At 45.0% G+C, this 14,652-nt stretch overlaps 1 protein-coding gene across 15 annotated transcripts in view; it reads left to right on the top strand.

Annotated features, from left to right (window-relative positions):
* Nucleotides 1–14,652, top strand: part of DTNA (dystrobrevin alpha) — a 333,077-nt gene that overhangs the window by 244,930 nt on the left and 73,495 nt on the right. For all 15 annotated transcript variants that reach the window (XR_008998277.1, XR_008998276.1, XM_057503964.1 and 12 more), the window contains one exon: nt 5,021–5,234. Coding sequence is in view for 13 of the 15 variants with exons in the window: in XM_057503964.1 (XP_057359947.1) it covers nt 5,021–5,234 (214 nt within the window). In the remaining 2 variants the exon portion in view is untranslated. The remainder of the gene's footprint in view (nt 1–5,020; nt 5,235–14,652) is intronic.

Raw genomic sequence — 14,652 nt, 5'->3', positions numbered from 1 at the left:
TACAGGTATGCTTTGGTTATTTAACTATACTCCTATTATGTTAATGTGTGTGCGCAATTTAATCAGTAGTTTAAAACCTATACATGCTGAAGTTACTCTACAAGAAGATATGTCAAAGAAATAATCAATCTTCCCATGTTTTCTTCTGCCTGCTACTTCTATAGCTTTTCTTCTTCCTTCCTAAGTACAACCTTTAAATAGAATTCGTGCCTCATATCAAATTTACCGAGTATCATAATTCTTCCAAGTGGTAAAGATACCTCAAGACAAATGCTGGGCATAGAAGCCACAGGGCATAAATATGCAAAGAAGTAAAAAGCTAACCTTTTCAAACAATAAGGCTTCTCTCTCACTTACCAACTTTACATTTCCCTGTATGGCCCCGGAAGATGACTGGTTAGCCAGAGACGGGTAAGATTCCTCAAGGGAGGAACAACCTAAGACAGGCACAGTCGCAGGGGGGCCATCAGTTGAGAAATTGGGGATCAACAGAGGTGAGGCTTAGAACCTCACCCCCCCTGTTCTGAGAGAAATCTTCTGCATACATGGATGTTTTATTGCCCTTGTCTAGCTTGGATTAACACATAGTCTACAGGCACACACCTGATCATCTACATTTGCTCTCTTACAACACTAAACTATGTTTTCTACCTTTATCTTGTATCTACCTACCACTTCAGCATTTTATTAAAAATAATAATAATAAAGAGAGAAATGTGGTATCCACATATAAACCAAGTATAAAAATCAAATGAGTATTCATATTTGAACTGACTGTTTATAGTTCATAATGCATGAGCAAAACCGGAAGTTTCTGTGATGACTGCCCTTGTACTGTTCACCATGTAACTTATTCACTATGTAAGAATTTGTTCTCCATGTAAGAACTTGTTCGTTATGCTTCAGAAGATTGGAGAGTGACCAAAATTAGGCTTGGGGTGGATTAATGATTGTGCATTGAGCATTGACTCCCCTATACAGAATTTTATTGTTGTTAACAACCATTTGATCAATAAATATGAGAGATGCCCTCACAAAAAAAATAATAAAGTACACACTTCCAATTGTAAAATAAATAAGTAACCGGGATGTAATGTATAGCATAAGGAATATAGTCAAAATATTGTAACAACTTGGTATGGTGATAGCTGGTACCTAGAATTATCATGTATATAAATGTTGAATCACTGTGTTGTACACCTGAAACTAATGTAATGTAATACTGAGTGTCAACTACCCTTCAATAAAAAATAATTATCTAACAAAAAAAAAACAAAAAAAAAACCCACCTCTCAGCATCAAGACCAAAGCCCTGCCATGGTCACAGTGCTCCTCCAGCTTTATCTTGCTCTTCTGGCCCCTTCACAACCATGTTATAACCCCGTTTTGTACCTTTCACCTGTCTGGTTACCTGTTGGTGTGAGTGCATCATGGCCGTACCCACACCTGACTGTTAGCTTACCAAGGCAGGAGCCACATCCATATGGTTCACTGTTGTGCCCCACGACCCCCCCATAGTGCTTGCACATAATTATGAAAACTAGCTTTAAGTAATATTTTTTTATTAAGGCATCATCGATATATAATCTTATGCTCAGGTTTCACATGAGGAACATTGTGATTACTAGATTCCCCCCTATTATCAAGTCCCCACCCCACTCCCCATTACAGTCACTGTCCATCAGTGTAGTAAGATGCTATGGAGTCCCTACTTGTCTTCTCTGTGCTATACTGCCTTCACTGTGCCCCCGCCTCCCCATATTATGTGTTCATTAAGCTTCTCTGCCATGTGAGGCTGGGATGAGGATGGCTGTCACCACCGAGTCTCTTCTCGTGGCAGATACAATGCAGTGGGGGAAACAGACACCCAGCTCTCTACACAGAGCCCACTAAACGCCATGGTGGGGAAGAGTGGGGTTCTGGGTGGTGTGTAGGAGGGTACAGCCCTAAAGGCAGGGGATCCAGAAAGACATCCTTGAAAATGTGGTGTTGACACTAAGGTATGATGGGAAAGGCATAGATGAGAAGTAAGTGGGCCTAGAGCAAACGAATATTTTGCATGCCCTGTTGAAGAGACAGATTTCAACCTAAGGACTTTAAGCAGCACATAAGTGACATGTTAGATCTGTCACTCAAGAATCTCACCCTGGCTGCTGTGAATACAAAGCACTGGAGTCAGAGTGAAGATGAGCCCGAACCCAGCCAGCCCGTCAGAGGGGCGGGGCCTTGGCTGACGGAACTGGGACCAAGGAGATGCAGGGGCTGAAGTGGTGTCCAGTGGATGGCGTGCCCAGGATGCAGCCTGGCAGCACATGAGACCTGGGGAGCCAGGGCGAAATCCACGTTCTAGCTGGGGCCACAGGAAGGGTGAGAAGGGGTGCCATGTATCAGGGGAGGGGTGCCCAGGGACAGCGGGTCTGACGCAGTGTGAGCTGGGCGACCAAAGGCTGCCGTGCCTGCCGGACTCCTCCCTGGGCACGCTGGCCATGCCGTGGCCGGTGTGATGCCACCCCTGACCTCCAGAGTGTCCCTGTGCCCTCAGAGGCTCCCCGGGAGAGGCAGAGGAGCCCAGGTCCCCTCTTTCCAGCAGCCATTTCTTTTTCTGGGCTTGTAGCCATCTGCCCACTGTGCTCACATTCACACCCATGCCGTTCTTCTCCGAAGCCTGTTTCACACGATCCCCAGCCGGGGACCGGTGAGAGTCGGTCGGGACCCTCCCCTGTGCGGGCACGGGCAGGCCCCTGGCAGAACAGCAGGCTGGACCTCATCACCTCTGCTTTCTCCACCCGGCACCCAGACGTACCCCACAGACTAGACCGAGGGGATCAGATCAAATATATGGGAACAACTATAGAAAGTCCAGCTATTTCCCTCAGAAATTAAATAAGCCAGTAAATTCAACTTGAAGATGCATCTCCCTGAGAGTGCCTTGATTACTACGTTGAAAATTTGGATAAATTACACCAGAAATGGTTTCCTGCTGTGTGATATACAAAGAAGGTTAAATTCGGAATCACATAAATCCGAATTTATCCAAATCTAAATATTAAAGTATTTCAGTTGGACAGTGATTTGTATTCCTCTGCTAAAACCAGAGAGTGCCAAAGTTTTTCTTTTGACACTGTTCACTTGTTCACGTATAATGTTATCTCTGTGCACCAAGCTCTCCACTTTGGACTTTGTGCATTTCCCCACATGAGGAACACATCCCACTTCATAGATGAGGGAGGTGCAGCCCTGATCCTCTGGAGTCAAGAGGATGTTCGCTTACAGCAGCAGAGCTGGATATGGGCCCAAGCCCAGGAGTTCAGTACATGATAGGTCTGTTTGTTTTTAATACAGTGTCAGGAATGAACCGAGAGGTAGGAGACTGAATCTTGGAAGCTGGTGGCAGGAAAGCATATGGGGAGCACATGTTCATGAGGACCTGAGACATACATGTGTATTTCACTGGGAAAGACCATGTATTTATTTTCAAATGCAGAAGTATAATGAAAAGGGAATCTTAAACTTGGTGAAGCCATAGAAAAACTAGAACTCTCATACACTCTTGACAGCAATGTAAAATACCACAAATACTTTAGAAAACACTTCAGATGTTTCCCCAAAAATGATTTATCTACCATATATCCTAGGCACCTTGTTTCTAAGTATTTACCAAGAGGAATGGAAGCATTTGTCTATTCAAAAATATGTGCATGAGTTCATAGCAACTTTATTCATAATAGCCAAAAACTGGGACAATGCAAATGTCCAACAGCAGGTGAATGGATAATCAAATTGTGATATATCCACATGACAAAATATTATTCAACAACAAAAAGGAACAAGCATGGGTGCAGCAACATGAGTTTCTCAAAGAATCCAGCGGAAAAATGCATCCTGTATGATCCCAGCCATGTAGAATTCTAGAAAAATATAATGCAGTGAATGTGTGTGGCTGCTTGGGATGAGGAGTGGGTTCAGAGGAGCACGAGGAAACCTTATGGGGTGATGGATGTGTTCATTGTCTTGATAGTGGTGTTGGTTTCTGAGATATGATAATAGAACCTCAAGGTGAGCAAGGAAGAAATAGCAATGGACTCCTTGACGACCCTAGTGGAAGAGGCTGTGACTCGAGCCATGCAAGTCAGTCAGTCAGGTGGCCAGGACGGGTTTGTTCTTGGCCGGGTGAGGCGGCCTGTGACTCGGCTCTGCTGCCGCATTGCATGGCTACCCTTCCTTTCCACTGCCCATCTTCCTGCCTGCCTTAACCTTCCCTGTTTTCCTTATTCCAATACTTCCACTACCAAAAATATATAAATAAATGAAAAGGCTTTAAATACCCAAATGAAGTCTTGATATCTTTTCTAACACAAGAATTTAAGTGTTGTTTTTCTCTCCTTTTTTTTTAAGGGGTCCGTGTGTACGTTAAAGCCAGAGAAACTTGTTATTAATCACGAGTGCTATATACCTCAAGGTTGCTAAGAAACTAGATCTTAAATGTTCTCACCACAGAAAAGAAATGGTAATTATTGCACATGATGTGCTAGCTAATAGTATGGTGGTCATCATAGTGCAAAGTAGAAATGTATCAAGTTGACAGGTTTACACCTTAAACTTATGTGATGTTCTACTTCAATTACATCTCAATATAAAAAAAGCCAGATAGGCTTGGATTTGAAAGCCAGTTTTGCCATTGGCTGACCTTGGACCTGTGTAACTGTAGGTCAGCTTCCCTGATCCTCCGTTTCCCCACATGTTGTATAGAGGTAATAGCTGTATTTCAAGGGTCATTGTGAAGATTAGAAATAACTGTCTACTGTTGTGTTCAATCACTTGCTTGCTGCTACACATTGTACATGACCTTTGAGATCAGGCACTATGTGCATTTCCTTAGGGCAGCCTCTGCGATGGTCGGACACACACCAAAGCCTGTGAGGTGTCATGGTGAAACAGGACCCAGGTTACACATGAAGTAAGGAATCTGCCCTCCCATGCAATTGGGCTGACGTGTTCACTCTGCTTTAATTGTACATAGTGCACCTGGTGGACATCTGGAATGTCATAGAAGCATTGCGGGAAAATGCTCTCAACAACCTGGACCCAAACATAGAACTCAGCGTGGCCCGATTGGAGGCTGTGATCTCAACCATTTTTTACCAGCTCAACAAACGGATGCCAACCACTCACCAGATCCAGGTGGAGCAGTCCGTCAGCCTCCTGCTTAACTTCCTGCTGGCCGCCCTGGACCCGTAAGCTCCCTGTGCATGTGTGTCACTCTCTGCATATTTGGTCTCTCCTTCCTCTTGTCCTTCTTGGTCTTTACTCCAAATAATTTTCTAGGGTAATCAACTACCTCTCTTTTCTTGATCAGATTATTATCTCAACAAAGTCCCTGTGGAAAAGACTAGAAAGTGAAATAGTGCCGTAGGAAATCAAAGACAGTTGCAGTCTATGTGCTGACCATTATGTAACTCATCCCAGCAGCTGTGGACACTTGCAAGTGTTGTGTGATGGCATCCCCATGGAGTGACTCAATGACACATGAAGGGGGAGGATGTTTTTAACTCTCTTCTTTGCAAAGTGTCTAAGATAGTGTCATAACAAAACCATAGCATAAACAGGGAGGAACTGAGATGTGTTTCTGGACCGGCCCAGTGAACATAGCCATGGCTTGCATTGAATGGAAAAATGTGATTCCATCCACATACCAGGACTGCAACTCAGGCTCATTATCACTCAGTTTCCCCTCATAGAATCAGAGAGTTTGAGAGCACCTGAGCTCTTGGACTGTCCTTCCCAGTCTCCCATTTTACAGAAGAGGGCCTGAAGTGCAAAGAGGTTCTCCCTTGTCCTGCACCTCTCGGTGTGTTAGCGCAGAGTAGGGACTTAGGTATTCAGCTAAGGTTTCTTTTCCAAGATACATGGCAGCCTTGCAAATTATAAAAACTCTCCTGGATTACACCATCAGCCTCGGCTCTCCAGTGGCCTTTTGCTGAGAGCGGCTGGTCTAGATACCATATCAGCACCTCTACTTTCAGTACTGGTTTTGAATATTAAAAAGGAAAATTGCTAACTTGACCTTTTAGCAATCACAATTTAAGCCTCTCAAAAGATTTTGCTCAGTCTTCTTGTTGGGCCAGTGCTTGGGAATATTTAAGCCCGGCCCTGGAGATGTGCCAGTCGGACTCACATTACCAGGCTACTCATAAACGTTACCAGCTGTCACTTTGCAACCTTGATTGGCAACAGAGCTGTTCATGCTCAGTTTGACCAGTGTACAGTATTCTTTCCATGATGTTTACATTTTGAGAATTCTCGAGTAGAAATGAACAATTCTGAAGCAGGCAGTCCTTGATCTATTCTGTGCTCGGTCTGTTCAGACTTTCCAACTGGTGTCTGCTGTGGCTCAGTCACTGTGGAATCCAAGAGGCCAGCAGGTGGAGAAAGCTGTGGTTCCACAGGGCAGGTGGCAGAATGGAAGCTAGCTGTGGCATCTCTGGAATGCCACTGCCATCCTGTCCCCTTAACAAGGGCGTGGAAGCTTTCCACCATAGTTCTCGAGAGACGTATTTGTTATAAGTGTAGCAATGGGAAATGTAAAGAGAAACACAGTTTCCTGATAAATCTTGGAGTGCTGCTAGAGGATTCATGAGGGATCACAGCTAAAATAGTTCGTATGCACTCCATAAATACAGAAGCAGGCAAGATTAACAGTAGGGAAGGGGGATTTTGTGAAATATATGAGATCTCAACTAATAGAGTCAGATTTTTCACTTTTGTTTAGAAATATTGGGGAAATTATGTGTAAAACACAGAGCTATGTATGTTCTCTCAGCACTGAGAGCGAAGTTGAGCCACTTCACGGCTGTGAGCACAATGTCTAAGAACTAGCCAGGTACGGAGCCGCTCACACAGGTATGCCCAAGCAATGCTGGGCCCCTGCTTCCTGACAGGTAGGAAAGCCCCAGATGTACATGCTCCGTAATCTATTGTAGGAGATTTTTAACATGTCGGCATAGAGAAATCTCACTGTACAGGTTTGCAGACACATCCCCATGGACACCCCGGTATGAGGGAGCTCTGCCCGCTCCCCTTTGGCTGATGAGGACAGCAGTTCACATGTGCACAGATTCCTGTTTCATGGCTTTTGATATTCAGATGATGTGACATAAGTTATCAGAAAGCTCTGCTAACTGGAAACATTCACTTAGAAGTGAGTATAGGAGGAGAAACATAGGAATGAAATGAATGTTCAATTCTATTTCTTACAATGGTCCACTCCTATGGATCCATATAAGATCCAGGGTGGAAAGCTGATGCCTGCCCTTCCCACCAACTGCCCCTTCACAGATCCGAGTTTAAGGGAGCCCTCTGTGCTTGGACTTGAAGTACATCAAGGATACATGGTTGTTATTATAGGATCACTGAAACACTCAGGAGATTTTCTCTCATTTGCTGCAAATTTAAATGGTGTATAAAAAGAAAGAAAGAAAAAAAAATCCAAAATAAAAGTTAGAGATGCCTTAAGAACCTGCATTCTGAAGAGGTAATGTACAAAATAAGAAGAGAAGAAAGACAGTACAGCAATTTAAATTCAAGAAGAGTAAGAACTTGCATTCAAAGGATCTTGGTCATTATATCATAGTGCCTTAAAATTCACCAGATCTGGGAGCTGGACTGTGCCAAGCAAATGGGGACCTGAAGTGAGGATCAAAGCCTGCTTCCTTTGGTTGGGTCCCAGACCCAGACTCACCTCCACGCACACACCCTCCCCAAGAACCATATTCCTCGCTTCTCTCCCCAAACAGCGCCTGGTCCCAGCACTTCTGCAGCCACATGCACCCAGCAGACCTGACCCACTTCCTGGTGGTGAGATCTCTCTGCCCTTTGGCCAAGGGGGCCTCTTGGGAAATACAAGTCGCCCTGAGGGTGGTATGTGGGATGCTCAGAGCTGGCCCCCATCTGTCTCTGAGCCTGGCTGATGTGTGTGCCCTGACCTCCTTCTGAAATGGCTGTGTCCTAGGAGGGGTCAGCCAGGGAGCTGCTACCAGCTGACCTCTGAGCCGACCCTGCTGCACCCAGACACCACTTCCTCCAGGGCCCTGGGGAACTGGGTGAGAAATGAGGCATCAGAAGGAGGGAGTGGGGCCTGAGCAGGACGAGGAACATCAGGACACACCTGGAGCCCTGAGCCAGCCCCTTCCTCTTGCCCCTGCTGGACACCCCAGGGTTGGCCTGCCTCCTGCCCACACTCACTGCAGGAGCCGCTCCCCGGGACTCTCACCCTCAGAGTCCACGGACAGATCGGAGCAGCTTTTCCCTCACCTCTCATGTGTATCTCAGAGAGGAAAATACTCTTTTAAGTGTTGTCAGAACTTCCACTGCCTCATTCCTGTGTAGACAGCAGACAATGGCAGGACAGCACAACGGTACCATGTTACAAAATGAAAACAATTTTTTATTTCAACAGCTCGAATGAGATGGAATTGTTACCTTGAAAAGAATTCCAAAAAGTCTAACATATGGCCTTTTGGAGAGGCTGGGTCAGAAGCTCTGGCCCCTGTGAAGCCTGCCACCCATCGTGGCCGAGGGGCCACCCTTCCCCAGGGCCCAAGCTTCCTGTGCGTGACTCTGCTCTTATAAGGCACGTCTTAATGCTGGTATGACCGCCTCCCCAGCCACCGTAGGGCAGGGGCAGGACTGCTTCTCATTCTTGGTGTGTGCCGCACTGACAACACCCAGCTCAGAGTGAATGAAAAACCAGAGGCTGACTTTTCTTAGTCCGTGTCACCCTAATTTCTCTTCATTCTTTTTCTGAGATGAAGTCCTCCTTAATCCCCAACATATTACCAAGACTAGTAGGTCTAAGTTCGCTCTGTCACCAGATTCATACCCCATATGTTTACTTGTTTTTTGCAGAGAAGAAAAGCAGACATTCATGGTTACTAGTGGGATGACCCTGTTCCCATGAGATTCACTGTACTTCTCTCTCTTCCTGCTTCCCTGGAAATACTAGCAAAAACATTAGTCTGTTGACTTGATCTCATTTCAATTCAGCAGACTTGTTCTTCACAGGACAGTTCCTGTAGCATAGACTGTGTGACTGTGGCCTTGTTTTTAGCAACCATTATGTTGATACCTATTCAGCCACTCAAAGCTCATAGTAGAACATGATAAACATTAAAAAGAACAGTTATTTTCCTTTCTTCAGGAGTCAAACTATATTATTAATACCAATTCTCTAATGATAGTAATAATAGCCAAGATGTTCACAGCCAGCAGCCTTACTGGTTTGACTGTATAACTAAATTTTTTCAGTTAGAGTAAGTGATGAAGCTGAGACACAGGTTAAATAATCTGCATATCACACAGCTTCATGTCGATGAGCTGAGGGAAGAAAATTGTTTTGCTTCTGGCATGAGTTTAAGTTCAGCTCTGTTTATGCTCTGTTTCATTTTTTTTTTAATGAGAATTAATGTACTTTTTCCCCAGACTTATCTTCTTATCTCAAGATATTATTATGCTCACATTCCTAAACCTTCCAGTTTGGGGCATTTAGACATATTTGACAATGCATATGAAAGAAGTATTTGGACTTAACAAATCTTACACTGTAGATTTTACAGTCAGTTTTATGACAGCCATCCAGCATGCTAAATCCATCCTATAATTGTCTTTCATGGAGAATACAAAAACCATGTATTTTCCTCTCTGTTTGACAAACCGCACCTTGCTGAACATTCAGTCATCCACTCCCACTGCCGAGTCTCCCGACACAATTCTCAGATGTGTGGCTATGAAATAATCCTGGCACTCTGCCAAAATCCTGCCACCTTTTGAGTTTTAAAAATGATTTTGATGTTTAATGCAAGATAGACTATCAAGTGCAAGCCACATTTTCACTTTTGAGGCTATATGGATGTGGAAGGACAAAGGAGAAGGAGAAGAGGGGCATAAAACCCAATGTTCTGCTCGTTTCTTTTAGTGTCTGTATGACTGAAACTATTATGTATTTCCCATAGTGTTTGCTTGGCTTGGGAATTCTTTTTTCCTTACCACATTGTAAATTCAAGATATCCATGGAACATTCTCCTCTAGTCCCTAAAATTTTAGTCCAGTGCAAAATACTTTGTTCCAAGGTTCCTACATGTTACTGAAATGGAATCTCTTCCTGGAGAATCTTCACAGTTGCAGATAAATTGAGCACCCCTTAATGTCAGATTTATTCTTTGGATGAGCAACAGATGGAAGCCCCTGGCAGTAAGGAGGCCTGTCAACAGTACAGGTGCTTTCCATTCTGAAGCAGGTCCTGGCAAACCAGACCCAGTGCTGTAAGGAATTCTTCACGGATGTTCTGTTAGCAGTACGGGGAGCCCAAAGAGATGCCAGGGCCAGTAAGGGGTTTCCATCTGTTCACGTGTTAACCTCACTATCCCCAAAACGAGTAAGTATGTATGTGACCACCTGTAAATTCAAGTCATCATGTGACAGCACAATCACATATTAAGGGCCGTAAAGTCCATCTTTGTGATTTTGCTCAAACACTAAATATTTCTCAACCTAAACCTTAAGGGGTCAGTCAGAAAGTTTATTTTGCTTGTGCATTCACTAATTTAGCTAACAGTGAGAGCTTGCAATGTGCTGGGTACCAGGCAAGGCTGGGGATGACACATGAGTAAGAGGAGGCCCCTGCCCTTTGTAAAAATGTGCTACATTAACATTAACTGGTCTTGATTCTTTCTTCCCAGGAGACTATGAGCAAATGGAGGGTAGGAGTTACATCTTATTCACCTTTATATCCCAACCTCTGAGGCATTGCCAATAAATACCTGCTGAGCTATTAAATGAGTGATCCATGTGAACAAAATAAATGCCCCATAAAGAATTTGTTATGACAGAGGCATGTTGTGGAAGCCAGAGGAGGAAGCTATTCTGTCCATTAATTAATACACCAAAATGTGTGAGAAAGAGCAGTTTGACCGCTGTGCTTTTCAAAATGCTTACCAAGTGCTTTTGTAAAATATGTTGGTTTAAGAAGAGCTTCTGGTTTGACTGTTCTTCCTTAGAGAAGTAATTCCTCTGGCCAGTTCAGAAAAGAATCCATCAAAATTTAAATCTCACCTTTGAGGAGTTGAAATTTATCCTGGAACCCTGAACTTCAACAGGAGGCTCTGTTGGCAACTTAGAGAAAACGTACTTTTCTGTTCCCAGTCCAGCCTAGCACCCCAACCTATCAGCATCTAACTCACTGTTTTCCTTTCTTGTCAAAAGCAAATTTCCCCTCCCAGACATTTCCCTAAAAATAATATCTTTTTAGTTAAAAAGAAATTTGTGCATCTCTTTGTGCTCCTGGAAAACTCAGCCCAGCACAATGCAGTCAATCAGTTTTTATTATGAGTGAAACTTTTAAGTAATCTGTGTTTTTAAGGCAGACACTCTACAAATCTCCATTTGTATTTTGACCAGATGGAAGTGCTTTCCTGTTTCCATTTTCAATCAGTCACCTCTTAGGGAAATTTGAAAATTTTCAGAGTAAGAAAACAAAATAAATATAAATGGAAATAAAAGATTCATTGTGAACAATTTCAGTTTGTGCTTTTGATAATTTGCTGGCTCTCTTAAATACCCTTTTCGGTATTAATTATCAGTTTAACGATTTGATTGATTTTTTTGACACCAGCCTAGAACAGTAAAGTCTGTGTAAGCAACGATAATTGTCTTAAAAACAGAGTGTATCCCAATACGCAAAAAAAAAGTAGTGCAAAAAAAGAATCAAATGTTTATTATGCACTGTGTTCTAATTCTACAATGAAAGGGAAAACACTTAAAATAAGTAAAATTTTTACTTTAAAAATAAAATTACTCCTTTTATAACAGAGGCTTATAGTTAAGTTTAAACCCCTGCTGTATCCTTTACTCTGCGGGAGATTCATCCGCGCCGGAGGCGCCCATGGCCCGGAGGAGCCAGCGCGTGGATCCCCTAAGGCGGCTGCACTGCGCCCCCTGCCGGTGCCCCTGGGCGCTGCTCCCGCACCTGGTGCCCCGCGCTGCAGCCCCTCAGCATGCTCACGGGGTCCGCCGAGATGGGGGCGCTGGAGTAACGCCGCTGCCCTGCTCGTTCGCACAGACCCTGGAGCCTCTGCTGTGCAGCCTCGGGGCCCTGACGCCCACCTCCGGGGCACCAAGGGCGCTTCCCCCCGGGCGGCGGCCCCCGATAGGCACAGCGCCTCCACGCGGCTGACCGCTTCCCTGCTCCTGGCGTTGTGGATATGCCTGTTCTTTTTTCACAAAAAAACAGGAACCCTGACCCCAAGGTAACTAAGCACTGGCCTTTGCTATGGAATCTTGTCAAAGGCCTTCAGGAATTCTTTCTCTTCCTCATTTTCTTCATTCTGTGTTATGCTCTGACAATGTCCCTAAGAAGATCCGCTCGTGTCTAAGCCTGTGGAGCCCATTCCCCTTGTGGACCCTCACTGCCGTCGCCCCTTGGCCTCCTCCAGGGGGTATCCGGTCCCGGGTTGAGCGAGGCTGCCGCCCGCCTGGTATGGCCCTGCTCACCGCATCCACCTTCCTGCATCCTTACCCCCATGGGTCACATCTGCAATCTTCACAGGAGCTCGCCTAGCATCACATTCCAGGGGCCTAATCTCACCCTTTAGTTCCTGCAAAACTCTCACTGAGCTTCCCTCCACTCGGTGATTCGTCTAGATTCACTGCGTCAGTTTGGCAGAGTAGCTCTGATCGGCCCCTGTGGGATGTAGCAGCATGAATCTTGCATTTCCAGGAACAGTGCAGGACTGGTGATCTCCCAACGATCTTCCTTAAAAGCCAAGGTTTGAGGTTTCAGCCATGAGCTGTCCTCACTTCATCCTCTGAGGAACTCTCTCCTCCACATCATCTGTGGTCTGTCCTCCGTGTTGAGTCAGACCGTCTCTAATGGCTTTGAGAGGCTTGCACTGCTCTCAAAGTCTCGCCTGTAATCCTCCTCATTCCCTTTGCATTTTGAAGGTTACGTTATTGCTATGTGACTCCCATTATTTCACACTTTGTAGACTTTCCTATTCTCATTATTTGAGTCATGTTTCAGCTTAGGAAAAGAAGCTTAATTGTTTACTGAAATTAATTTTTGATACTTCTAGTCACCCCTGCAATTGGGAATGTAGGGACCATGGAATAATTTTGAGAGAGGTGGCTTTTACAGAATCATTGCATTTATATTATAGCTGTCTGTCTAAAATTAGTAAACAACTTAGTGAGTGGTCATTCTAGGGGTACCTATTATGATTAATAGACATTAATTAATGATTTCTTAATCATTGTTCACTGTGTGAGACAAAGTGCAAGGCGCTGGGACTCTAACCGACTCGGGACGTGGTCTCTGCCCCCAGGGGTCTCACAGCTGGGGTCGGCTTGCCTGAAGGCGTGTGGACAGGCAGATCGAGGTCCCCCAGGTGATAGGTGCCAATAATAGGGGAAAGTGAGCAGGGGAATCATGGCCACCACGTCCCCGGGGAAGCTGCTTGCATCGCGGAGTGAATGAGGGCACCGAGCTGAGGCTTGAGTCGGGGGAGAGTCGTGGGCAGGCGGTGGTGGGCAGACCAGGGCACTGAACGGCAAGACTAGTGCGTGGAAGGCAGCGCAAACTGCAGCAGAGGAGGCTGAGAAGACAGATAAGGTTACAACCATATCCTGGAGGCAGTAAGCATTTTAAATAATGAAATAATACAGTCAGATTTGTGGTACCAGTGTGCAAGCAGAGAGATCATTTAAGAAGTCATACAGTATTAAAGCTGATGGAGGCGACGGCAGTCGGATGGGAAGCACGCGCTGGGCGTGATATGCCATTTGGAGGCACACCTGAGTCCCTAGAACGTTTATTAAGGTGGTAGTGAATTAAGGAAGAGCAGCAGGTCAAGGGTGACCCCTCCCCCAGGGTTCATTTTGGGTAAATGACGACCAGAGAGGGACTTCCGAAGGAGCAGGCCAGTGGTCAGCTGGCCTGACTGTTAGGGGACTTTGTAAAGATAATGAGTTCTGCTTTGACCATGCTGGGTTTGACATGGGGTGGGTATTCAAGTAAAGTTTTCCAATAAATAATTGGGTAAGACTGGTGCTCAGGTTTAGAAATATAAATGGGAGGGCCGCTAGCATAAGGTTCAGTCAGCTTTGCACCCGGCTAGCTGTATTTCAGGCACAGTGCTGAGAGGTGAACAGCAGGCGCTCTCTCTCCCAAGTCAGTGAGGAGCAAAGACACGGTATTTGTTAAATCTTATTCTTCTGGAATGTTAGATACATGAATCTTATTCCTGTAAAGACTTACTTTGTACACAAAACCCTTGTCAATACAGACTTCACTTACCTTTCAGCCACATTCTAATTTTAAATAACTCCTTTGACTGCCTTGGAGAGCAGCAGCTGTCGGCACAGTGAGCTACTGATAGGACCACCTAAACGTTGATTCCAGCTGGAAGGGGACCTGGCTGAAACCCTCAGGCAGTGAGCCCTCTACACCGCACTGTGCGAAGGCTGAACCAGTTACCATTCCCGTATCAGTGACAGCTGGGCAGGTCTGCTGTCGTTCAGGAAAAGCAGGATGACTTTACCCCTTTAGAAGCTCTCCCTTTGACAAGCAAACACATCATAAGCACAACTGACATGTGGGTAGAA

Source organism: Manis pentadactyla, chromosome 6 (genome assembly GCF_030020395.1).
Source record: "Manis pentadactyla isolate mManPen7 chromosome 6, mManPen7.hap1, whole genome shotgun sequence".
In the NCBI taxonomy this organism is placed as follows: Eukaryota; Metazoa; Chordata; class Mammalia; order Pholidota; family Manidae; genus Manis; species Manis pentadactyla.
Note: the sequence above shows the minus strand (reverse complement) of the source record. Positions and strands in the feature narration are given on the sequence as shown.